Source organism: Misgurnus anguillicaudatus, chromosome 15 (genome assembly GCF_027580225.2).
Source record: "Misgurnus anguillicaudatus chromosome 15, ASM2758022v2, whole genome shotgun sequence".
Lineage (NCBI taxonomy): Eukaryota > Metazoa > Chordata > Actinopteri > Cypriniformes > Cobitidae > Misgurnus > Misgurnus anguillicaudatus.
The window spans coordinates 8,341,570-8,368,840 of record NC_073351.2 but is presented as its reverse complement, the minus strand read 5'-3'; the positions used below and the strand labels follow the sequence as shown (position 1 = coordinate 8,368,840).

The window sequence follows — 27,271 nt, the reverse complement described above, 5'->3', positions numbered from 1 at the left end:
CATACATCTATGGATCCTGGGTTTCAGGGGGAAAAAATGCCACATTTGGAGGCTTGTATGTTAATGAGCCTTCGAATTGGGACAGCCTTCATTGCAGCCCGCTGAATGTTATTTGGCTTCAAATACGGCCTTAGAAGGCCGCAGCCCCTGAATTGGGATGCACACTTAGGTCCTGTTTATACCTGGTATTAAGATGAGTTTTGTTCGTTTAGATCGCAAGTGGATGACAAAGACACATTCCCGCTAACACCTGGTGTTTTAGGTCTAGTCCACAACGACACTGGTATTTTTAGAGTTTTTTCCTTCTTCGCCCAAAAAAATTTCATCGACCACACGCACACGCAATAACCCGGTATCAAACGCTGTCAAGAGCATGCCAAACCAACAGATGGTGAAATATCCCTAAACATGCCAAAAACTTCAGTGTCACCGGCTTCACAACAACGCTGCAACCAGAGTTTCTAAAAATCACAAAAATATATACTGCAACGCCCAAACCGCATAGAAAAAAGTATGGCTTTAAAAATACCCGTGTACGTGTGGAAAGGGCCTTAATCCATCTCTTTTGTCCACTTTCAACCGCTTCTGTCATGAAACAAAGTTAATATTAAAGTTAATATATTATTAACAAAGCCTCTATCTTTAGAAACTTTATCGGTTCATTTTTAATGCTGAGTTTACACCAGCCACGCTTCAGGCGTCAAAATTGCGTTTACCACGCCTAGTTTGCCGCTTAAACAATTTGAATGCATTCGTGCGTGTAGAGTGGAGTAGACGCGCGGAAAAAGCAAGCATTTGACGCGCGTCAGAGGCAAAATCCGCTTCTTGTGGGAGGGGCAAGTGCTATGCGGTTGTCTTTTTGCAAGATGACTGATGTTGATTGTGCATTTATAAAGAAAGTCACCAGTTTGTATTTTGTAACCTTACTCTAGGGGGGAAATAAACGCCTCTTCCGCGCCGCGGGACCTCCTGACGCGCGTCAACGCGCCTTCACATTTACTTAACATTAAAATCACTCGCGCTTCACGCCTCTACCGCGGTTGGTGTAAACGCAGCATAAGACTGCATGATTAACCCTTATGGGTTGTTGTGGCCATTTTTGGACGTTTTATGTCTTAATTTGGCCACAACTTTCTCTATGTTTCAGCAAATGGAATGATTTTGGTGACAAATCTTATATTGACACATATTTTGAGAATTGTTTTTTTTTTAAAACTCAGCAATATACCGTGGGCAAATTTACTACCCTTTCAGGTTGTATAAAAAAGCCACTTAATTAAACGGCTGTAAAAATGTATTTAATATTTTTTCAATTTTTTCTGTTAATCACCCTCTGTACTGATCAAAACTACCAAATGCTTACAAAATTTCCATGATTTTTTAACTCTTTAATGGCCAAGTTCATAAGTGGTGTCACTGATTTGATGAAAAAACACACAAAATTACTGATTTTCAATATAAAAAGTGATTGTGGACTGGATTTTTATTTACCTTTTTCACAGTCTTGGGCTTGTCAAAGATTGGTAAAAACATTGGCTTTGATGCATTTTTAGTTTTTGTGCAACATCAGTTTTTATTTTTTTCTCCCTAATTAGTTGTTTGTGGCTTTTTTTGCCCCATTGACTTCCATTATAATGACATTTTTTGATTGCAAAGCCATGACACCTTATTATCATGCATTCTTGATTGTTGGCGGTTTTTCCTTTTGCTTATAGGTAAAATGTGTCATTTGTACTGTTGATCACCATGTGACACCATTAACCCTTTAGTAGGCCTGTGCAAAAAACAAAGCTTAATTTCACTTTATGTCTCGCAAACGCTGGTGTTTTCCTTCTGGACATGCAAGTCTACCTTTAAAACCCACTGTCAAGTAATTCGGCGTAATGTTACTATATATTGGTCTCATTTCCCCCTCTTTTAACTTTATTTCCAGGAGTGCGTGCAAAGAGTGGGCAGATCTCCCTTCATAATCTGCCTGCAGGCTTGGCATGGACTTCTCTGTTCCTGTCATTATTGGTGCCTTCTTTTCCCTTGTGAGGCTACTGAGTATCCTGAAATCTTCCCATCGCCTGCCCTGCGACAACCACTCCCAACTAAGCCTATATGAAGGGAACGGGCCTGCCTGCTGTGGCCCGTACCATCGACAGGACCTAAGGGCCAGCCAAACGGAAGTGCTTCTTTTCCAGGCAAATATCACGAACTTCAACTCTGGACGACTTCTCTGTATTTTTTCTGTTTCCGGGTTTCTTTTCAGGACACGTTTGTAGTATTGTGCTGTACTAAGTTCAGAGACGGTTGTCTGAAATGGTGTACGCCACAAGACATTTTATAAAGTAGGGACTTCCAGAGGAGTTTGCTCAAAGCTGCTGGGACCGTCCGCTGCTCTGTGCCAATGTGGCTTCCCTCATTACGTTACCGCATCCATTTCTATCCTCCGGCTGCCTAACAAGCGACGCAGAGTAAAGCTCAGTAGAGATAAGTGCATTGTTTTCTTATTCACAAACGGAGCGAGAAGTGAGACATTTTTATAGTGCTGAAAATCTTACTATTTCCAGACTTGCTTTTTGTACATTGTGTTACCTTTAGAGAAACAAACAAACAAAAAAATACAGTGGTGTGTTTCGGTCGGCTGCGTCAAAGTTTTTGAACTTCCGTTCACGTTTTTGTTACGTTCGTTGGCTTTTGAGAACCAGTGAGGTTGCTGGGCAACAGTGAAGCTGATGGAGGATTTGAACTCAACTTGTCGTGCCCAAACACTTCAGTAGACAAAGACCACGGCCGATCTGTGACAGTTGAAATAAATGTGATGTATATTTTTAAAGGGCTCTCGTGTGTGTCTGTTCTGGGTGAAGATCTCTTGATCTGATTGCTATCGATTCGTTCTATCAACAGAGTTTGTTGCGGCCAAAATTGAGTTGGAGACAATTACATTGGTCAGGAATGATTCTGTTCTTACTTCAGCTGCTCAGAGATCCCAGAATTTAATAGTTACTCTGAAGCCTCGCTTAGAAATCTGCTCTGGGCTTTATAAAGTCTATAGCCAGAGGAGAAAATAGCAGGTGTGAATCATATGAGAATGCGATGCCAAGCCAATATATAGTTAGCTCTTGAATAGATTTAAAGGCCTTTATTTAAATGTTATGTTCCGTAACCTTCAAATACTTATAATGTGTGCAAGCTTAAACATTTTCAAAAGCACTCAGCTTTGAATAAATACAGTTAATTATGCATTAATTTGTTAACTTTGACATCACTACATATATGTAAGAATTTGTTTTAAAACTGAATCCACCAGAAATTTCTATTCATCGCTGATTGCAGATTTAAAGGGAACCTATTATGCAAAATCCACTTTTGCAAGGTATTTAGACAAAAATGTGTGTTGGCAGTGTGTGAACACAACAATCAATCCTCTCCTTTATTTATCACCATTAAACCAAAGCAAAATTCTGTTTTGATTCTCTTGTTAATGTGATGTCACAGTGATAAAGCCCCGCCCACGGCTACTGACTGACTGGTTAATTTTACACAAAATCTTTTCTAAATGTGTTTGTTAGCACGTTGTAGCTCAATTGCATTTAAAAGTACACACATTCAACTTTTTGGTAGCACTTTGGTAGCACAGACATGACAAATAAGTTGTACTTACAGACAAATGTGTGGTACTTTTAGGTATCTACATGGTAATTAATTGGTATCATTACTGTACTTACCAGTAGTACATACTTGTAATTATTATGTAACTTTAGGTAAGTACTGGGTAATAACATATACATACTTATAGTGTAGGTATATTAGTTATCATATATGTACACTATAAATACCTGTCATTAACCCTAACTTGCCTGTAAATACTAAATACTTATATTGTACATTTATTTGTAAGTACAGTAATGTTTCTCGTTAGTTACAGTATACCTACACTATAAGTATGTATATGTTATTACCCAGTACTTACCTAAAGTTACATAATAATTACAAGTATGTACTACTGGTAAGTACAGTAATGATACCAATTAATTACCATGTAGATACCTAAAAGTAAGTACCACACATTTGTCGGTAAGTACAACTTATTTACCATATTATATATATACAAGGTAAGTACACATACTGTAAAATAAAGTGCTACCAATTTTTTTGCTCTCACACAAAAAGGGACATTTATATAATGAATGATCTGTGGGGTGTTTTGAGCTGAACTTCACAAACACATTTTAGGCACACCTGAAGTTATATTACATTTTGTAAAAATGGGCATAATGGGAGAGCAGGGCACAACATAACACTTTTTGGTTTTGGCTCAATCATTTAAAAAATATTTGAGTTTGATTAATTATATTTTAACCCAAGCAACACACACATCTCTGCTTCAAATTAACATTTGAAGCTTGTTTCTATTGTTTACCATTCTTGGACAACTACACGGAACGTGACAGAAGTGCAAACGTTACAACTTACCCCATAGGTGGGGTTAATTTTAACAGGCAGGGGGTTAGTTGTAACACTTGCTAAAAATTAAGTGTGCAGGCAAATATTTCAATACTATTTTGTCTATATACTTAAGGTGGGTATTGTATATATATTTGTCTATAATAGACAGGTATCAACACTATTCATCCCTCATCTAACAATAGTTCAATTATAAATGAATACAAATGTCTAAATATGTAAGAAAAAGCCAGCCCAGTCACGTCATTATTCTTTTTCGTAATACTGTCACAAATTTCTGCATTTTTTTTCTGTTTATGTGTCATTGTCACGTATGGGTTACTCAACTGCTTTGTCCTATTTTCTTACCATTGTCGCTTCGGTTTAGGGTTAGATTTACATAAAATGTCATCCTTACCCAAACCCAACTCTAACCCTAACGCCAGGTGACAATGTTTTAAAATTTAGAAAATATAAAAAAATAAATCCGAAAAAATAGTATAAACCAATACTTAAAGTGACATCCTAATGCAAACACCAAATCTAAATTTAATCCGAAGCGAAAATGGTTTGAAAAAAGGAAAAAGCAGTTGAGTAACCAATACGTGACAATCACACATAAACAGAAATTCGTGATACAATCATGAAAAACCGCAGAAATTCAAAAAAGAATTAAAAAAATTACGTGACTATAGGTATATAATTTTGTAAGACTGGGTAGGAAAAAGCTGCACAATTATGACAAAAAAAAACATTTTAAAATCCAGACTAAAGTCTCAGAGCATCAAAGTCTGATTTTAGCCATTAATTTCATTACAGTGTATGATTTCAATCTTTGACATGACCTTATTCAATCAATATTAAAGATATCAAAAATTGTGTGTCAAAATGTATTTTTGTTCACAAGACAGGCACATTTATTTTGTTGGCATCAAGGAATCATTCGTTTTTAGCCAGTGGCGAGTTTACCATTTTGGGGGCCCTAAGCAAAGTCCAAGGACCTGGGGCCCCAACATTGGCAAAAGTTTTTCATTTGAATTGCACAACAGTAATATCAGTAATATTGAGTATTTAGAATCAAGTTATTTATATATATATATATATATATATATATATATATATATATATATATATAGAGAGAGAGAGAGAGAGAGAGAGAGAGAGAGAGAGAGAGAGAGAGAGAGAGAGAGAGAGAGAGGAATAAAGCCATAAACCAGATTTAGTTTATTTTGAACTGCTTTACACAAAATTGTTTCATTTTGGTATAAGACAAAAATTCTTGATTTAAAACATACAAATAGTGTCCATTGTCTTATTTAAAATGATACAGAATTATTCTCTGTAAAAAATAAAGATCTTGGTTTTACCTTTAGCCAGTGGTTCCCAAATCCTATTTTTATGCCCATCTGACATATGCTTTGCTTGCAAACTCCTTATGTATTTATAAGAATTTAATTAATACAGTAATGCAACTTCAGTATGTGATCTTACTAAAAAAAACTAAATGAGAACAAGGGGAAGCATTAGGCAAGAATAAGGCTAACATTAGCTGTTTTAATATTGTTAGTGCTGTACACATAAGTAGACACAGCGTTAACCCCGCTGGGTGAAAATATTTTCAAGCATACCAAAAAGGTTGGTGAAATTATTTCAAAATAATGCTGTTTTAGTCAACAAGACACTGCTCGGCTTTGGTTTTGGTAACTTACACAACTCAGAAACCGAAAAAAACACATGATGACAAAATTTACTTGCATAACACCAAAACACTCTTTCTTCAATAACTCTATGTAAAACATTAAACCTTTCCAAAAATTTGTGGGGACCATCTTCCAGGAGTGTGAAATACTGAAAAAAAACTTGCTCCACCCTGTGCAACAATGTAAACAGTCCATGATACAATTAACCCTGTGTTAGTTTGTGCCCTGGGTACTCCTACCCTTTAAAAGAATCATTGTCTTGTTTTAGACTGGTTGACATTTACAAAAAAAAAATTAAACTTCTTGATGCTGCGTCGAAAACTTTCATGTGTCTCCCCACCAGTGTACAAATACGGTAAGAATCTAAATAAGTGACTCAAAATGAAGCGGCACTAATGACTTTCCAGTTTTATTCTCATAAATCATTTGCCCAAGAATATCTAAACCAGAGAAGGCCTAAACCGTCCTCCATTTCAAAATAGGTAAAGCTTCTATTTCATTATGCTTTCAAATGACTTTACCCCCAACTGCTTCATACTAAAAATATTGATTTGTTTCTTGATTATTCACACACACACCGAGCATTGCCGTGCACTCTGTGTATAATAATAAATCCTCCAGGTGGTCCATATCATGTGGTTCATGCAGTGCATCTCATTGTATTCCAGGCATGGGGCTCAGAGATCAGCTGGGTCACAGTTGTAAGTCCCTACAGTAGCATTAATACGTGTCTTTACTTTCTGCCTGTTTGTCTCGAAGCTTCTTAAACTCCTCAAGGATGCTCATTTCCTCTATATGCATATAAAAAGAAGATGTAGGAGCTTTAAATATACAGAGGTAAGTTATGAGAATAACACATTAAGACTTCATAATTTCTTCAATTGAAGACCCTGACAAGCACTTTCCTTTCCTGCCTTGGCACTTTTAGCAAGCTTTGACAGGACAGTACTTTAAACAGCCATTACCCTTTAGTTTACGGCAAGTTGGTTTTTGCTATTGCTTGTCAGAGACAGCAGAGCGAGGGAGAGTCTCATTCTCACATTTTACCGGAGATAAATTAAGTCCATGAGGGTGTATGATGTGTCCAAAGTGTCCACGATTTTGATATGAAAGATAAATGCGGCATTTTGTGTTGAACATCTCCTTCATGTTTTGTTTAGCACACTGACATATGCAGTATAGTATACGCCTAAAAGTTAAAAGACAAAAACATGTTGTTTTACTTTCTGTACTTTGAAAAGCATGCCAGCATTTACAGTAGTATGCCAAAAAGTTAATAGACATAAAAGTGGTTTTTTTTATTTTGTAAACATTTAAGAGCGCAATAGTTACAATAAGGTTATTTGACACAAAAGTCAAATTGTGTTTATTTTGTCATCTTCTAAGAGCATAGCATTTACAGTATTCAGCCTAAAAGGAAACATTTTGTTTTTTGTATTAAGCATACTAGCATTTACAGTAGGCCTTAAAGTTATTAGACAAAAAAAGTCAAATTTTGTATTTTTGTAAGTGTATTAGCATATAGAGTAGGCTTAAAAGGTACAGTTAGACACATTTTGTTTATTGTTGCAATTTGTCAACTTTTAAAAGCATCAAAGCATTTACACTTGTATGCCTTAAAGGTAAGTGCACTGTAAAAATTTGCTGTAGTTATGCAGCTGTTTGCCAGTAACTTACTGTAGATTTAAACAGTTAGTTCAAAGTTAAATGAATATTAAATATTACCAAGTTTTTATCTTTACAGAATAAAACTAAAATAACAGTCTCATGCAAAGCATTCTGAAAACCAGAAATCATCATCAACCTTCAGATTTTGGTTCGCAGATGCTTTGCATGAAGCTGTTATTTTAGTTTTATTCTGTTAAGATAAAGACTTGTTAAAGGGGCAATGAATTTGTCGATTTTATTGTTTTATACTGTTGTCTGATGTCTACTTATGATGTTCGCTTGGTTTTTACATTCAAAAACATCAAAATCTACTTTGTAACATGGATTAGTGGCTCTCTGGAGAAATGGTTCGTTTGAAGGGGCGGGCCGCACTGAAGACCTGGACGTAAACGCCAACTGCTATGATTATTTGAGTGGAAATGTTTTAAAAACATTAATGTGTAAAAATAGCAGCCGAACACATATATGTTTGACCAACAAAAGATTCTGGGTGCTAAAGATGATACACATAAATGACAATACGTATAGTAACGTAGAAACAAAACTTTAAACTCGACGTGACTAAATTACCGTATACAAGACAGTAAGCGCACAACAGAATTTAAACTGCAGCTGATCAATCCTTATCAATAACTTTGTATATTTCTATTGTGCTTGTGAGGTTGCTCTGACATACACGTAACGTTACATACCACAGTTATATAATAAAAAAGCTTTGTTGAGTGTTTCAAACGCTACTCGCCTAAATTACCGTATACAACACAGTAAGCGGGCATCAGAATCTAAATTGCGTCTGGTAAGTCCTTCTTTATCACTAACTTTGTATATTTCTACCGTTATATTACAGTCATATTGTTAAGTGTTGTACCTTTATTAATCGTTTAATGTTTTTAGTAAATTAAAACAGTCAAACACGTGTTTAGACACGGATGTTACAACAGGACATCTCTTACAAAGCATTAGCGAAACGCAGTAACGTTATCTTAAATAAAGTAAAATGTTACTTACTGTGTATACTGCTGTGTCATTTTTGTCATATCCAATATTAGGGTGCTTTCAATCACAGTCTCTCTGCAAATCCAGCATCGACTTCTTTACAAATGAATCCGCGGTACACAAAGTAATCAAACACTTCCCACGCAACCTGTAACTTCTTCAAAAACAAACTTTAACCACACATTCCTAATGTTATGTTCCAAGCCTCTGAGTTAAGGTCTGACAGCGTCTGTGTTGTTCCCAGACGGTTCTTCCACAACCAAACACTCCGTTGGGTACTCATAACAGATCACCGCGTCAAAATAAAAGTCTCTCAGGAAAGTGAGGCTCGTGAAGCTGAGGGCGGGGCTACAAAAGTAGTCATTATATTTTGGGTTTGGGGATGTGTTTAAATTCTAATCTGACGTCATATTTTAGCACATTCCTAAATTGACTGTTTTAATGGCTATATTTCAATTAAGAGGCCGTTTTCAGTTTTCAAGCTTGCAGGATGTTCATTTAAGTATGATGACCTCTTATATAACAGAATATCAAGTTAAAATGTGTTTTTTTTTTTATTTACTGCCCCTTTAATGTTTAATGTTCATTTAACGTTGAAGAAACTATTGCCAGTAAATAACATGAATTTAAATCTACAGTAAATTACTGGCAAACAGCTGTAATTTCTACAAAATATTTTTACAGTGTTGGCACAAGCATTTAAAAGTACAATATTGATGAGAATATAATAATTGGTATCAAAATGAAATAAACACATGGTTTTATTAAACAACAAAATAATTGATTTATATTAGGACATTTAAGGAGTAATATTAAATGTACAGGTTTGGGTTTGTTGGGTTTGCACGTGACGCACGCATCTTGAGAGAAAGAGATATAGAGCGCACTGGCAAACGTGTAAGATGAGAGACGACATCCATTTGTAATTTATAACATAAATGAAGAAATGATTTAAGACACAAAAAGTGTTACATTCGCTGTTCTAAGACCTTCATTTTTGATAAAACCCTCTCAAGGAACTTACAACAAATATGTGTGATTTAACTGATCCCAGCTGTGAAATTTAAGGAAACAAAAAAGTGTCACCTACACCCACACAATGCAATTAAATGGAAGTACAGAGCAGAACAATAATAATTATGCATGCATTAGCCGTTCATTTTGGATGTTTCTGTGCATAAATGTCATTTATCATTGTTTGGGAGTGGACCTGTTTTAGGCCACGAATTTTGCAGTGTTTTTCTCACTCGCCGAACGACGCAGGGTGCCACGTTGTTGCTAATGTGGCAACCTTTAATTATTCATGCAACACCTGTCTATGTTAGTGAATCTGATTTATGGTAATGGATTATCTACCCCGCAAAGAGGACTGCATGTTTTCGAGGGCCGAGAGATGTGGCGTCAGCAATTAGAACAGCTTTCCCAGCGGGCGCGTGGAGGATCTGGAAATGAGTGGAAAGTGAGAGCTACTGTAAGGCACGGAGTGATGCTCTTCAGAGCCCGACATCTGAAACAGATGTTATATGAACGAGACTAATGCTTTCTGAAAGCGCCTTCACAGCGGGGGCGTACTAAGACCAGAAGTCGGGTGGGCACTACAGCTCTTTATTGGTACAGTTCATACCAAAAATAAACTTTTCTGACATTTACTCGCTGGGGCATACAGTATAAACAGCAGCTATAGTATTTCATATAAATGGTTTCTGATTTGCAACTTTTTAAAACTTTTTTAATCTGTTTTACAAATAAAAAAGGAAACACGGTGCACATGTCACTACGGCAAGCAACAGGTGTCTGACTTGACGGCTCCGCTTTCAATTCCTCCCTCGATTGCAAGCGGAAAACCGCGCAGATCAGTCTGTGAAGCACCACATGAGCTTGAATACACCTATTGACACCCAGATTGAATGAAAAATGTATACAACTCACATGGGCTACTTTTATGGCGCTTTATGTTGGTTTCTGTGCTTTGCTTTAGCTTTCAATATAAGGGAAGCTCCATAAGACATTTTCTGTCTTAAATTTTCACAGAACATGATGAGTAAATGATTACTGTATTATTGCATTGCATTGCAAGTTAACAGGTTGTTGTATTGAGTGTTTCATTAAAAGTGAGGGGGCATGTTGTTCGATAAACTCACCATAACTTTATGCAATCCAATCTCATTCGAACTCTGCCTCTAACTTAATTGAACGTTCAATATTTCTCAATTAGCTTTTGCTAATTGTTTGTAATTAGTTTTTATGTCCACTAATTTTATAAATGAAAAGCTCAGCTGCTATGTAAAGCCCGCTACTATAGGGGAATGTGGTAAAGTTAAAATGAAAGCCAATTCACAGCTATTAAACTTTCTGTAATGCAAAGTACTTCTACTGGATATTTAGTGAGAAATAAAGGCGGGGCTTGCTTTAAGACATCAGAAATTGATTGAATCATGATAAGTCAGTGGACATTAAAGGAACAGTTTTTAAGAAATGTATATCAATTAATCATAAAATGGCCCTGATATGTCACTAGACATTAAGAAATCATTTTCATTTCAAATACTTATATCACTCACAAAAGTGGTCTGGCCAGGATATTGTCATTTAAAAAGTGGAGTTGCAGCCCTCAACTGATGTTTATGTTGTCATTTTGTGTATTGACCACCAGTTGTGTAATTGCAGTACCAGTTTTAGCCACACGTTTTGTGATTGCAATACCAGTTTTGGCCACAATCCTACATAATGTTCCTTTAAATAAAGCTATAAGTTCCACCAACGGTTTGAGGTGAGATTTAGAGAAGCCTCACCGGGCTTATTGCAGTTTATTTCATATACCTGGTAATTAACAGAGCAAAACATTTAATGATATTGCATAAAAAATAGCATTTAACCATGCAATGTACACTCACCTAAAGGATTATTAGGAACACCATACTAATACTGTGTTTGACCGCCTTTCACCTTCAGAACTGCCTTGGCATTGATTCAACAAGGTGCTGAAAGCATTCTTTAGAAATGTTGGCCCATATTGATAGAATAGCATCTTGCAGTTGATGGAGATTTGTGAGATGCACATCCAGAAGCTCCCGTTCTACCACATCCCAAAGATGCTCTATTGGGTTGAGATCTGGTGACTGTGGGGGCCATTTTAGTACAGTGAACTCATTGTCATGTTCAAGAAACCAATTTGAAATGATTTGAGCTTTGTGACATGGTGCATTATTCTGCTAGCCATCAGAGGATGGGTACATGGTGGTCATAAAGGGATGGAGATGGTTAGAAACAATGCTCAGGTAGGCCGTGGCATTTAAACAACACCCAATTGGCACTAAGGGGCCTCAAGTGTGCCAAGAAAAAAATCACCCACACCATTACACCATTGCATTAATGAGAAATTGAACAGGTGTTTCTAATAATCCTTTAGGTGAGTGTAGAAACAGTTGTGGGTCCAACAAAGACAGACACAGCCACAGAAAGTGGATAGCTTGCTTTAAATCGATGCCAGAATCCACAATTAATCCACAACAGCTGTTGAGCTACAAGTTATACTAGTTTGAATTACTAGGTGACACTTTTTTATATAATATGCACTTATTAAACAGGTACAATACAATACGTGTATTATGAATTCAAAGAACAAGTAGTTCATTTTGTAAACCAAACTACCTAGTTGGTAAGATGGTAGGGTGCATGTGCTATTAAACTTGCACAGTTGCATATGCAAATGTAATCAGGAGGTGGCAATCAAAAGTTTTCTTTTGTAAATGTATTACATGAATACTTTTTGTTTGTGACCTCCTTCCCAAAGCAGTTTTGGAGACAGGTATTCAGAGTCAGCATGGGGTTTGGATAATACTGATGTGTAATGCAGGAGAAACACTGATGGAGAAAAAAACAAATGATCTAATAGCAGTTGGCCACTCCTCTGAGATTTAGAAAGGTGCAGAGATGTAATATGTGTACCTACTCCATAACTACATCACTTTTGATACCTGCAAATATGTACAGACTAAACCCCATCTGTAAAGGCTTTGTTATGCTTTCCTAAAATCCACTGTATTTTCAGTGAACACTCATTGATGACTCGTAGTAATAGCTCGTTGTTGCAGTGAGTGAGAGAGGACCCGTGTGGGTTGCTCATACTGGGCTTTTAGTTCATTTATTTTTTGCACCCTTACCTCGGACCTGAGGGTAGGTTTCTTCAAAGTGTCTTTTTAGTTTCGTAATGGTGTTTAATGTCCCCACTTTTGACAACCGCAACAGACTCGCGAGCAGATGAGGCTCTCTGCTTTCTTCCCTGCACACCTGTCTGGAACTGTTCGCGCTGGCGCCGCACTCGAAACCGATGTAGGACCCACATAGCGCTGGTCGTTGTGATTTCACCAAGTAAGATGTGATTGTGGATCAACATTTTTTGTTGATCCTGGATCAACATTTTAATCAAAGATACCCCAACCTACCCTTTACTCAAACCCTAAGCATTTTTAAACCCTCAAATGAGAGTAGTAAATATAGGCGCCATATTGTCACATAAAATTGATTGATGGTTCCCTTTGACCTTAGGTGAGGGGCTAACCTTTGTCCTCGGGGGAGGGGCTGACCTTTTGACCTGCGAGGGAGTGGCTGATCTTTTGACCTGCGATGGAGGGGCTAACCTTTGACCGGACCTCCCACGTCGTGAACTTTTGAACCGACCGCCCACGCAGCGTTGAACTTTTGAACCGACCGCCCACGTAGCGTTGAACTTTTAACCGGACCGCCCACGCTGCGCTGAACTTTTGAACCAACCGCCCACGTCGCTCTGAACTTTTGAACCGACCGCCCACGTCGCTCTGAACTTTTAACCGGACCGCCCACGTCGCGTTGAACTTTTAACCGGACCGCCCACGTCACGTTGACATGTTTACGTCCGGGGTTATCTCCGGGGCGCGTTAAATCATGTCCTCCTACGATAAAACAATAAAAACAGTGTTTACACAAGTGGTCTTCATTAAAACACATTCCATGCTCCCATCATAATTTATATAAGTTGGGGCCCAGATATGTCTAATAAAAGCCGGGAAAATCACAGTTACGAAAATCACAAACATGGATAGGCCATGCAGCTCGCACGGTACTCCAGTGAGTGAATGGTGAAATAGCATGGAGCATCTAGCTATGGCGACGAAAAAATGTAACTTTTAACATGCATTGAAATTTTTAACATGCACCATTTTAGAATGAGTGACATCGTTATAATCTGCCATGCTGGCATTTAAATATTGCGAAATCCTCTCATTGATTAGTTTCTTTAAACACAATTTTTTATGTGAAATGATCAAATAAATTAAGTGTTCTTTCTTTTCTTTTAAACGTCATCCTGGCTTATAAGGCTATATTCATGGTGAGAATAAGCTGTAATTATATAAAGTAACATGTTCAAAGTAACATGTTCAAAAGTATCAACATAATAAAAAAGGGTTCTCACAGCGGCAGATGAAATACAATCTAAAAGAATAAAGAACAATGAATTCTGTCAAGATGAACATTTTGTAGGATTTTCTCTAGAGAGTAAAAATTGATGTGTAATTTTTAAATGTCCTATTCTGCATTTTGTATAGATGACCTGATTTTCAAAACAGAAGTTATGTTTTTTCAAATAAACTGTTCAATACAAAGATATGGTCTTCTGCCACTTACACAGATCGTAGTCCTTAAAGTTGCATTCCTGAGAGCTGCTTCCACTCCGAAGCGTAAATCGTTTTGGCAGTGCCCGTGTGAGGACCGAGATATTTTGTTTTTTAACTCGTAAAGCATGTCCAGTCCTCCCGCGACAGCAGGACAGCGTCCACACAAGGGGCCTGCACCAATGCAGCCCGCGCTGCCCCCATCACACTAACAAGCACAGCACAAGCAAAGACAAAAAGACACACACCACAAAACATTGCCCGCCCAAAAACCGAGATGTTCAACACCAGGCCACCATTATATTAGGTTTAGTATAGCTCTCAGACCCCCAGAAAGAACCCATCAACTCAAAGAACAAAGCACTTATCAATTACATCTATCCCAATCTCAAAAACTCAAGTTCTCGTCTAGTTTTTATTATTGCACCTGAAATACAAGTACCCGCCCACACTCCCCAGCCAAAACACCAAAACCCCCAGCGCTCCTGCATTCAATATAATATTCAACAATACCCGACAAATTACTCCATACAAGACAATCAAACCATATACATTCAATGAACACAACACACAAAGTCCAACCTCACCACACGCTTTGATGCACTCATTTCTCTGTCTCTGTTGTTCTCAGTTATCAGTTGTCGGCTATGTAAACGGTGTTTTATTTTTATTTTGATAAAGTGCATCAAACTCGCACCACTCTCCACCCAGAACAACATGCACTTCTTCTGTGGTGACAAAGCGATGTGCATGATTTCTTCAATTTATAAAAACACAAGTAAACTTTTTATTGTAAAATAGTCAAATAAAATATTAAGACTAAAGACATAGGCTAACTGATGATCCTTACATATGAAATACCCGCACAAAATCATCTAGGTATATTCTTAAAGCGACGTTGGTTTTATTACACCACAATACAAGAACAATAAATCAGTATATACCACAAAGATTCACTTTGCTATCATTTCCAACTAATGTTGATTTATTGTGTTGTACTCAAAACATCTGAACTTCAGTCAGCTTTTTGGGGGGCTGAGCATTAATTTACTTTTTAAAGATTCCAACATCCAGTTGATTTTGAAAGATTTCGACATAGTTGATTTTTAACCCTTACCTATACATGTTGCTTGGCTCACTGTAAACCCGGCATGCTTACCGTTATGTTTACCTTTAAATGACAGAGAACACAACAGCACCCACCCCACAAAAACAAAAAATGTCATCACAGAAAACAGCAACAAACCATCCGGCCAACCGAGTGCTGCAGAACAACGGGCGAAATCCACGCGCCAGCCCAGACCAAAAACACCTCGCTCTACTATACACAGCTCCACAAGGCAAAACAAAGACCCCACGCAGTCCACCATGCCACACCGGCAGTTTGATTATTGCGACCACCGTGTCCTTTAGTGCACTAGGGGCATTATGGGAAATGTAGTCATTTTCACAAGGCGAATCGAACGCTGTATATGTTAAAGGTGCCTTGTGTTACTTTTAAAAAGACAAAAATGCTAAATAATATACATAACTATATTATCAGTGGTGTATAAGGACCTTACATAATGAACTGAATTGTTTCTATTACCTAAGAACGAGCCATTTTCATCTCCATACACCGCGGGTCCCCTTATACGGAAGTCACCGTCATATCTCTACAGTAGCCCAAAACGTACAAACAGGTCTAAAGAGCACGTTTCTTCCCTACGTTGTCTCAGACGATGACATGTTTGTCGTGCGACAGCTACCATATGAGTTTTAAAATGGAAGATTGAGTTGTCTGTGGCAATTCACAATCTCACCACTAGATACCGCTAAATTCTACACACACCACCTTTAACTGGCTACTGTTTCCAAGATGCATTACGATCTAAGCCATCGCACTGGGAGAGAGAGTACATAGTGAGACATATTATTTACCATTTTATTTGTTGTTGTTGACACAATTTAATGTAAAGTGTAAGATCTTATTCATTTATAAAAAAAATAACAGCTTAAAGATAACTATAAGGGCTGAAACTAAAAACCCTCATATTAGCTGTGTACATTATCAAACTGATTTTATTTCACCTGTTTTACAAGTTAAGAAAAATTTAAGCGTTCCACATAAGAAGCAAGAATTCCTTTTCCTACGGGTGCATAGAGCGGAGAGGATGATATAGAAAATACAGGGAAAGACCTTTCCCACTGACACTTTAATATTCTATGGCTTCATAACTCACACCGATGACTATGTGATGAGGGGCGTGTGAATTGCTGTGTTTAGAGGGGACGGGTCAGGATTTTTAGGTTACAAATCAGAGCCCGAAACTTAGAGCTCTCACACCTCAGATACGACGCTCTGGCATGTTCATTTAGCGGCAAATTTGAAGGCTACTTTCAGGAATTCTCCATTAAATTGTTTAAAGCAAAGCTTTTAACACGGCATAGCTCAACTGTGCAGGATTCAAGGAGTTGCAGACGCTATTTTTGAGGACGGTGCAAGCACGACCGGAAGCTTAACAAAATCAGGGAGAGACTTGTGGACGTACATTGTGTAAAGTTGTCTACGACGCTGCGGATTCTTGAAAGGAGAGAACAAATGTCACTTGAGCGTGATCACAAACGCAAGATGCCGTACGTGTGCGGTCCTCCAGTTTTTAAAGAAATGCTTTCAGAACACTGCAGGAGTGAGCTTGTTAATATTTTTTATGCAGTAATATCTGCAAATGCTGATGTGTGCTTGCCGCAAAATTACTGCGAAACTTATGCTGAGCGTGTAACCAACCTCAAGAAAAAAACAGATGTCGTGAAAAGTCTGGACAAATCTTTTGATAAGATGGTTCAAGTGTCTGTTAACGCCGATGAACCGATCAATGTGTTCATCAAAAAAGCCCTAGATGCTATGTATGAATGTGATGATGAGGAGGAGTTTGACATTGCTAACATCCTCCTCATGTCTGCATATGTAATAGATGTATGTGTTGCCGTAGCGACAAAGAAGGACCAAATCAATGTGCGTGAAATTGTTGAAATTGCTGCTGACTTTCTGATCGACAAGAGTCTTGGCACGTGCCTACACTTTCTATTGTATCTAGACAACATCATAACCTTTGGTGATGATTGAAAACAATGCGAGTTCCTGGGACACCTCGTACACCTGAAAAAACATTCACTTTTTTCACGACCTACCTTTAAACATTTGAACATGGTCTTTTAATTTTTTCTTCACCTTCTCTCCATCTATAGCCTGCTTATTTGATAAGTTCTGGTTTCAGCTCTTAGAAAGTTCGTGATAAACGTTTGTGTGAAATGTTACCACTACATTCGGTCATTTGGACTTGTAAACATCTTGTTCATACAAAGTGTGACACTTATTATGTTATGTAAAAATAAAAGTGACTTGCATCAGTATGAAAAGCTGAATCCGTGTGCATGACCTGGTGCAGGTTTGGTGATTTTGTAACTTGGTGATTTTTGCATGGACGCGTCGGTTGCTTTGCATGGCCTGTGTGGCTCTATGAAACGTGTCCTTCAGTGGCTGAGTCATGCCAACATTTTTGCTCGGGAGTTTCAATACTTATCAGGACCATTTTAAGCACGTTGCAATGTGCCGGCATTTGTTTGCCATTCGTGAAACATGCGTGGTTGCAGCACTGCCATTCGGTTGGACTTTGCATTTCTAGACTGTGTTTTTTTCTCAAGGGTTGCTTATAATTACAGACAACACACTACACCTAAGTGTATCTTAACAATGGCAAACAGGAATACCAACGTTTGCAAACAAGCGTAGTTAAGCACTTTGATTTTCGACATGATTCACAGAAAGCAACAGTGAATCATCAAAACGTTGCTAGTTTTTTAGTTTCCGAAAGTTTACATTTTTACTTGCAAACAAACCAGGAACATTATTCATCTGAACACTTTCACCGGGCCTGTGTCTTTGTTGTTTTTATTTGGACGGTCTTTTGTTTTCATAGTTTTGATCTGTTCGTGTCGGCTTTCTTCTGTGTATCTTTCTCGGGTTTCGTGGACCTTTGAGACCTTTGTCTTGGTGCCATCAATGTATTTGTTGCTTGTCCGTTGTTTGCTGTACTTTGTGTCGTGTTTTTTGGTTTGCACCATTCATTTTTATAGAAAGTTTCAGAAACTCACATTTACATGGAATAATGATACATTTTACTTTTAATTGTGCCCAAGAGTGAGTGCTGGTTTAACAGGGGTAAACTGTAATCATGCCACAATCCTGAAGGTTTATAAGCCAAACAAGAGTCCTTCAACACCTCACACCATACTGATTTCGTTTAACTGATAAATGATGTACAGACAAGTTCAAATGGTAAAAACAGTAGTAAGAAAACTAATAATGTTTAACTAGTACAATCGTCACTTATAGTTTTGTCATATGATAATGATATGATGTTTTATCTGTCCGGTGGTTGTCGAAGTATTTTGGCACAACTGTTTATTCCAATCTTTAAACACCCATACATGACAAAAGTTTTTTTTTGTCTGAAGCGACATTAAGCATCTAATCTACAGCACCGCACTGTAAATGTTTAAAAAATTTATACAAAACCATCCTCACCACAATATACTGAAGATGCTGTAAAGTGTTTAAGCACATGGTACTGATGTCACATGATACATTTTCAAACAAATTCAAAATTACATTTCACTATGTTTGCATCACAATTTTTTAGCCAACTTAACAAACACTGTCTGGTTTAGTCTTATTTTTAAGCGCATTGATACCATTACACTTAGCATGCACTGCACTTAATGTTGAAAGATTACTCGTTGTAATGTTTTTTCACTTGGTACTGATTTTACACATTTTACATTGTCATAAGAATTTATAAGCTACTTTTTGACATCTCCACTGTTTCACGATAACAGATTTAGTAAGTATATCTAAAATATACTTACTAAATCTGTTATCGTGAAACAGTGGAGATGTCAAAAAGTAGCTTATAAATTCTTATGACAATGTAAAATGTGTAAAATCAGTACCAAGTGAAAAAACATTACAACGAGTAATCTTTCAACATTAAGTGCAGTGCATGCTAAGTGTAATGGTATCAATGCGCTTAAAAATAAGACTAAACCAGACAGTGTTTGTTAAGTTGGCTAAAAAATTGTGATGCAAACATAGTGAAATGTAATTTTGAATTTGTTTGAAAATGTATCATGTGACATCAGTACCATGTGCTTAAACACTTTACAGCATCTTCAGTATATTGTGGTGAGGATGGTTTTGTATAAATTTTTTAAACATTTACAGTGCGGTGCTGTAGATTAGATGCTTAATGTCGCTTCAGACAAAAAAAAACTTTTGTCATGTATGGGTGTTTAAAGATTGGAATAAACAGTTGTGCCAAAATACTTCGACAACCACCGGACAGATAAAACATCATATCATTATCATATGACAAAACTATAAGTGACGATTGTACTAGTTAAACATTATTAGTTTTCTTACTACTGTTTTTACCATTTGAACTTGTCTGTACATCATTTATCAGTTAAACGAAATCAGTATGGTGTGAGGTGTTGAAGGACTCTTGTTTGGCTTATAAACCTTCAGGATTGTGGCATGATTACAGTTTACCCCTGTTAAACCAGCACTCACTCTTGGGCACAATTAAAAGTAAAATGTATCATTATTCCATGTAAATGTGAGTTTCTGAAACTTTCTATAAAAATGAATGGTGTAAACTAAAAAATATGACATAAAGTATAGCAAATAACGGATAAGTAATAAATACATTGATGGCATTAAGACAAAGGTTTCAAAGGTTTATGAAATCTGAGAAAGATATACAGAAGAAAGTTGACATGAACAGATCAAAACTATGAAAACAAAAGATTGTCTAAATAAAAACAACAAAGACATAGGTTTGGTGAAAGTGTTCAGATGAATAATGTTCCTGGTTTGTTTGCAAGTAAAAATGTAAACTTTCGGAAACTAAAAAACTAGCAACGTTTTGATGATTCACTGTTGCTTTCTGTGAATCATGTCGAAAATCAAAGTGCTTAACTACGCTTGTTTGCAAACGTTGGTATTCCTGTTTGCCATTGTTAAGATACACTTAGGTGTAGTGTGTTGTCTGTAATTATAAGCAACCTTTGAGAAAAAACACAGTCTAGAAATGTAAAGTCTAACTGAATGGTAGTGTTGCAACTACGCATGTTTTACGAATGGTAAATAAATGCTGGTATATTGTAATGTGCTTAAAATGGTCCTGATAAGTATTGAAATTCTTGAGTAAAAATGTTGGCATGATTCAGTTGTTGAAGGGCACGTTTCGTGGAGTTGTACAGGTTGTGCGGGGTAACTGACGTGTCTATGTAAAAATCACTAAGTTACAAAATCACCAAATTTGTATCAGGTCATGCATACGGATTTAGCTTTTCATACTGATGCAAGTCACTTTTATTTTTACATAACATAATAAGTGTCACACTTTGTATGAACAAGATGTTTACAAGTCCAAATGACCGAATGTAGTGGTAACATTTCACACAAACGTTTATCACGAACTTTCTAAGAGCTGAAACCAGAACTTATCAAATAAGCAGGCTATAGATGGAGAGAAGGTGAAGAAAAAATTAAAAGACCATGTTCAAATGTTTAAAGGTAGGTCGTGAAAAAAGTGAATGTTTTTTCAGGTGTACGAGGTGTCCCAGGAACTCGCATTGTTTTCAATCATCACCAAAGGTTATGATGTTGTCTAGATACAATAGAAAGTGTAGGCACGTGCCAAGACTCTTGTCGATCAGAAAGTCAGCAGCAATTTCAACAATTTCACGCACATTGATTTGGTCCTTCTTTGTCGCTACGGCAACACATACATCTATTACATATGCAGACATGAGGAGGATGTTAGCAATGTCAAACTCCTCCTCATCATCACATTCATACATAGCATCTAGGGCTTTTTTGATGAACACATTGATCGGTTCATCTGCGTTAACAGACACTTGAACCTTCTTATCAAATGACTTGTCCAGACTTTTCACGACATCTGTTTTTTCTTGAGGTTGGTTACACGCTCAGCATAAGTTTCGCAGTAATTTTGCGGCAAGCACACATCAGCATTTGCCGATATTACCGCATAAAAAAGATTAACAAGCTCACTCCTGCAGTGTTCTGAAAGCATTTCTTTAAAAACTGGAGGACCGCGCACGTACGGCATCTTGCGTTTGTGATCACGCTCAAGTGACATTTGTTCTCTCCTTTCAAGAATCCGCAGCGTCGTAGACAACTTTACACAATGTACGTCCACAAGTCTCTCCCTGATTTTGTTGGGCTTCCGGTCGTGCTTGCACCGTCCTCAAAAATAGCGTCTGCAACTCCTTGAATCCTGCACAGTTGAGCTATGCCGTGTTAAAAGCTTTGCTTTAAACAATTTACTGGAAAATTCCTGAAAGTAGCCTTCAAATTTTCCGCTAAATGAACAAGCCAGAGCGTCATATCTGAGGTGTGAGAGCTCTAAGTTTCAGGCTCTGATTTGAAACCTAAAAATCCTGACCCGTCCCCTCTAAACACAGCAATTCACACGCCCCTCATCACATAGTCATCGGTGTGAGTTATGAAGCTATAGAATATTAAAGTGTCAGTGGGAAAGGTCTTTCCCGGTATTTACTATATCATCCTCTCCGCTCTATGCACCCGTAGGAAAAGTAATTCTTGCTTCTTATGTGGAACGCTTAAATTTTTCTTAACTTGTAAAACAGGTGAAATAAAATCAGTTTCATAATGTACACAGCTAATATGAGGGTTTTTAGTTTCAGTCCTAATAGTTATCTTTAAGCTGTTATTTTTTTATAAATGAATAAGATCTTACACTTTACATTAAATTGTGTCAACAACAACAAATAAAATGGTAAATAATATGTCTCACTATGTCATCTCTCTCCCAGTGCGATGGCTTAGATCGTAATGCATCTTGGAAACAGTAAAAGGTGGTGTGTGTAGAATTTAGCGGTATCTAGTGGTGAGATTGTGAATTGCCACAGACAACTCAATCTTCAATTTTAAAACTCATATGGTAGCTGTCGCAGGACAAACATGTCATCGTCTGAGACAACGTAGGGAAGAAACGTGCTCTTTAGACCAGCTTGTACGTTTAGGGCTACTGTAGAGATATGACGGTGACTTCCGTATAAGGGGACCCGCACTGTATGGAGATGAAAATGGCTCGTTCTTAGGTAATAGAAACAATTCAGTTCATTATGTAAGGTCCTTATACACCACTGATAATATAGTTATAGTTTTCCCATAATGCCCCTAGTGCACTAAAGGACACGGTAGTCACAATAATCAAACTGCCGGTGTAACATGATGGACTACGTGAGATCTTTGTTTTGCCTTGTGGAGCTGTATATAATAAAGCGAGGTATTTTTAATCTGAACTAACACATAGATTTCACACGTTGTTCTACAACACTCGATTTACCAGATGGTTTGTTACTGTTTTCTGTGATGACATTTTTTGTTTTTATGGTGTAAGTGCTATTATATTCTCTGTCATTTAAAGGTAAACATAACGGTAAGCATGCCGGGTTTACAGTGAGCCAAGCAACATGTATAGGTAAGGGTTAAAAATCAACTATGTCGAAATCTTTCAAAATCAACTAGATGTTGGAATCTTTAAAAAGTAAATTAATGCTCAGCCCCCCAAAAAGCTGACTGAAGTTCAGATGTTTTGAGTACAACACAATAAATCAACATTAGTTGGAAATGATAGCAAAGTGAATCTTTATAGTATATACTGATTTATTATTCTTATGTTGTGGTGTAATAAAACCAACGTCGCTTTAAGAATATACCTAGATGATTTTGTGCGGGTGTTTCATGTGTGGGGATCATCAGTTGGCCTGTGTCTTTGGTCTTACTGTTTTATTTGACTATTTTAAAGTGGAAAGTTTACTTGTGTTTTTATAAATTGAAGAAATCATGTACCTCGCTTTGTCACCACGGAAGAAGTACATGTTATTCTGGGTAAAGAGTACTGTGAGTTTAATACACTTTATAAAAAACACAGTTTACATAGCCGACAACTGATAACTGAGAACAACAGAGACAGAGAAATGAGTGCATCAAAGCATGTGGTGGAGTTGGACTTTGTGTGTTGTGTTTGTTGAATGTATATGGTTTGATTGTCTTGTATGGAGTGATTTGTCAAATGTTATTAAATATTAAATTAAATACAAAAGCACTAAAAGTTTTAGTGTTTTGGCATTTAATATAATTTGATTGTCTTGTATGGAGTGGTTTGTCAAGTATTGTTGAATATTATATTAAATACAAAAGCACCAAAAGTTTTAGTGTTTTGGCTAAGGAGTGTGAGCAGGTACTTGTATTTCAGGTGCAATAATAAATACTAGACGAAAACTTGAGTTTTTGAGATTAAAATAAATGTAATTGATAAGTGCTTTATTCTTTAAGTTGATGAGTTCTTTCTGAAAGTCTGAAAACTATACTAAACCTAATATAACAATAACCCAATGTTAAACATCTCAGTTTTTAGGCAGGCAATGTTTTGTAATATGTGTCTTTTTGTCTTTACTTATGCTGTACTTATTAGTATGATGAAAGCAACGCAAGCTGCATTAATGCAGGCCCCTTGTATAAACACTGTCCTGCTATCGCAGGAGGACTGGACATGCTTTACGAGTTAAAAAACAAAATATCTCGGTCCTCACACGGGCACTGCCAAAACGATTTACGCTTCGGAGTGGAAGCAGCTCTCAGGAATGCAACTTTAAGGACTACGATCTGTGTAAGTGGCAGAAGACCATATCTTTGTATTGAACAGTTTATTTGAAAAAACATAACTTCTGTTTTGAAAATCAGGTCATCTATACAAAATGCAGAATAGGACATTTAAAAATTACACATCAATTTTTACTCTCTAGAGAAAATCCTACAAAATGTTCATCTTGACAGAATTCATTGTTCTTTATTTGTGAAATAATAGTTTCAGGAGTATTTCTCAAAAGCCCCTAACCCAATCCTTAACCTAAATTTAACATACACACTAATCCTAATCCTGCAATCTGATTGGTTAATGAAAATGTTGATCCAGGACCAACAATGGTGTTGATCCAGGATCATATCCTACTTGGTGAAATCACGTTCACCATATAGCGCTACTGGGCTGACCATATATGTGCCTGATATAAATTGGATTTTATAATAACGTTAAATAGCGTTTGCTATTTATGTTTTTTTTGTGTGTTAAAAGTCTTTGCGGTCCGGATGGACGCATTTCGCGGCCCGGATTCGGACCGGAGTCCGCTAGTTGGGGACCCCTTCTCTAGCATCATAATTGTAGTATTTTGTGACAGAAGATGACAACATGCAAAATATAACATGAATTCTTACCTTTTGTGCTGATATAACGATCGCGAATCGAATCCAGTTTGTTTCAGATGTGTGAATAATCCATGAAAGTCCAATAAATTCAAACGAAATGTGACGAAACGACTAGTTACGTCACAACGGCGCTGAGTTTGAACTCGCGCAATCTGAGACTCAAGGCAGAGGACATTCAGAAACCTGTATCTCACTCAAAACAGCATGGATGGATTTTTTCCCAAGTTTGTATGCGTGTGGGAGCATCAGAGACCCAATGAACACCCCAAAACCCAGAAAAAGTGAGTTTTTCATAATATGGGCACTTTAAAATCAGAATCAAAGACAACTCCTAAGCTTTTTACCACTTGGCTTGGGTTTATACCGAGTACCTTTAGTTTAGGGATCAATTTCTCTTTCTGCGTTTTTGATCCAATAAGCAAAACTTCAGTTTTGTCTTGGTTGAGTCGTAAGAAGTTTTGTGACATCCAATCATTTATGTCTTTAATGCAATTTACAAGGGAATTAATCTGCACCGGGTCATCAAGAGACACAGCTACATACAACTGTGTGTCATCTGCATAACTTTGAAAAGATATACCATGCCTCCTGATGAGTTGACCAACAGGTAACATATATAAATTAAAAAGTAGTGGTCCTAAAACTGATCCCTGAGGAACCCCACATGGTACTTTATGATAATCAGACAAGGTATTATTAATGGATACTACAAATGTTCTTTAACTAAGATATGATAAAAAAAACTATTTAAAACTGTTCCAGATAGACCAACAAATAAAACATTTGCTGTGAGCTCAGAATACAAGAAAACTATTTTCACTCAGTTTTATTCATTGACATGCCACAATACACTGAATAATGTAGATGAATGTCATTCTGTATTGTTAGTGAATAGCCACTATATTCAAACAAGACTGTAACATTAGGTAGAGGTGGCAGGGTAATAATTTGGGCTGGAATATTGGGAAGTAAGATGGTAGGTCCCTTTAGGGTCCCTCAGGGGGTCAAAAGGACATCTAGAAGATATGCAGAGTTCCTAAAAGATGTTTTTTTTTTACTATGGGATATAAAACGGAATCATTAATTTACTTTTATGGAGGATCCATAACACATAGCACCATCCCAATTCTGCAAAAACCTGACAATTTTAATTAACATGGGCATAAAATAAGAAAGAAATTAAGGTGTGACCACCATAATCCTCTGATCTTAGTCCTATTTAAGAGCCTGTGGAGTATCATTATATAAAAAAATCTGTGAGGTGGACAGCACTATAATTCAAAACATCAACTCTGGGATACAATACTGGTGTCTTCATGTGAAATAAAGACAAAACCTATACTTGTGTACTTACAAGTTTAATGAATGGGAGAGTTAAAGTCATGTCAACGATATGCTAATATTACGTAACTTGTGTAAATACATTGTTTATTTAGCATTCTGTGTTTTTTAAATGATCAGTCTGCAGCACATTTGACAAATATCTGTTTTTGGATCATTATAATCCATTATAAATTTGGTTAAAGTGCATTCTGCATAATAATTTGGAACAGAATATTTTGCATATTTTTCAAAATATCTTTTGATATTTTTATTTGATTTAAATAGAATAACATCCACACTGTCATATAACTGATAGAGGTCAAATAAAATTTGTAAACTTACTGACTGTATTTGAAAAATAAACAAACAAAAATGGCACGTGCATAATAATTAAAAACGCATTGTACATTTTAATACTGTTTGCTGTTTAGATGGACCGATCCAAAGGCAACGCTGTTTGTAAGTATATATTTTTATATTAAAGTATCAAAGTTTAATCCAATAGCAATGACTATATGAAGAATGACTGGGGTCTCCTACTATGGAGCGAGATATGCGTCCTTACCACATGCGACAAACCAAATGATCCGAGAGAAATAAAACCACTTGAGAGAAAAAGTCACCACACCGACAGCAAAGAAGCATCCCATGAGAAAAAAAAGAATATTTGAGAGAAAAAGTTTTCATACCAACAGCAAAAAACAACAATACTTGAGACCAAAAAAAAGTCTTGAGAGAAAGTATTTTCTCATGATAGAACACAAAAAGTACAAATTTGAAATTTTTAAAATTATTTCTGAGAAAAAAAAATCTCTCAAGTATATGTTTTTTGCTATTAGTGTGAAAACATTTTCTCTAAAAAAAAGTGTTTCTATCAAAACGCTTTTCTTTGCTCTCGATGCAATTTCTTGCTCTCGTGTCAGGATTTTGCTTTCTCTGTGAAAATTGTGTCATGGGCGGGGCCACGTTCCTATTGGCCAGTCGGGAAAGCATCGTCTTGTCTTGGGAATCGAACTGAATCATTACACCGTTGTTCGGTTCACCTAGATAGATGGCGTCTCTGCTTTTAGTTGAGCACAGACACTCTAATGTTTGAGTAAGATGACGACACACAACTCGATGGACAGCCGGCCGAGCAA

The 27,271-nt window shown here is 36.9% G+C and overlaps 1 protein-coding gene across 2 annotated transcripts in view; it reads left to right on the top strand.

The window, feature by feature from the left end:
- The window catches only part of cntn5 (contactin 5), a 330,742-nt gene extending 327,292 nt beyond the window's left edge, over nucleotides 1–3,450 (top strand). For both annotated transcript variants that reach the window (XM_055173819.2, XM_055173818.2), the window contains exon 24: nucleotides 1,934–3,450. In XM_055173819.2, coding sequence (XP_055029794.2) covers nucleotides 1,934–2,037 — 104 coding nt within the window. In that variant the 3' untranslated portion in view covers nucleotides 2,038–3,450. The remainder of the gene's footprint in view (nucleotides 1–1,933) is intronic.
- The last annotated feature ends 23,821 nt before the right edge of the window (nucleotides 3,451–27,271 follow it).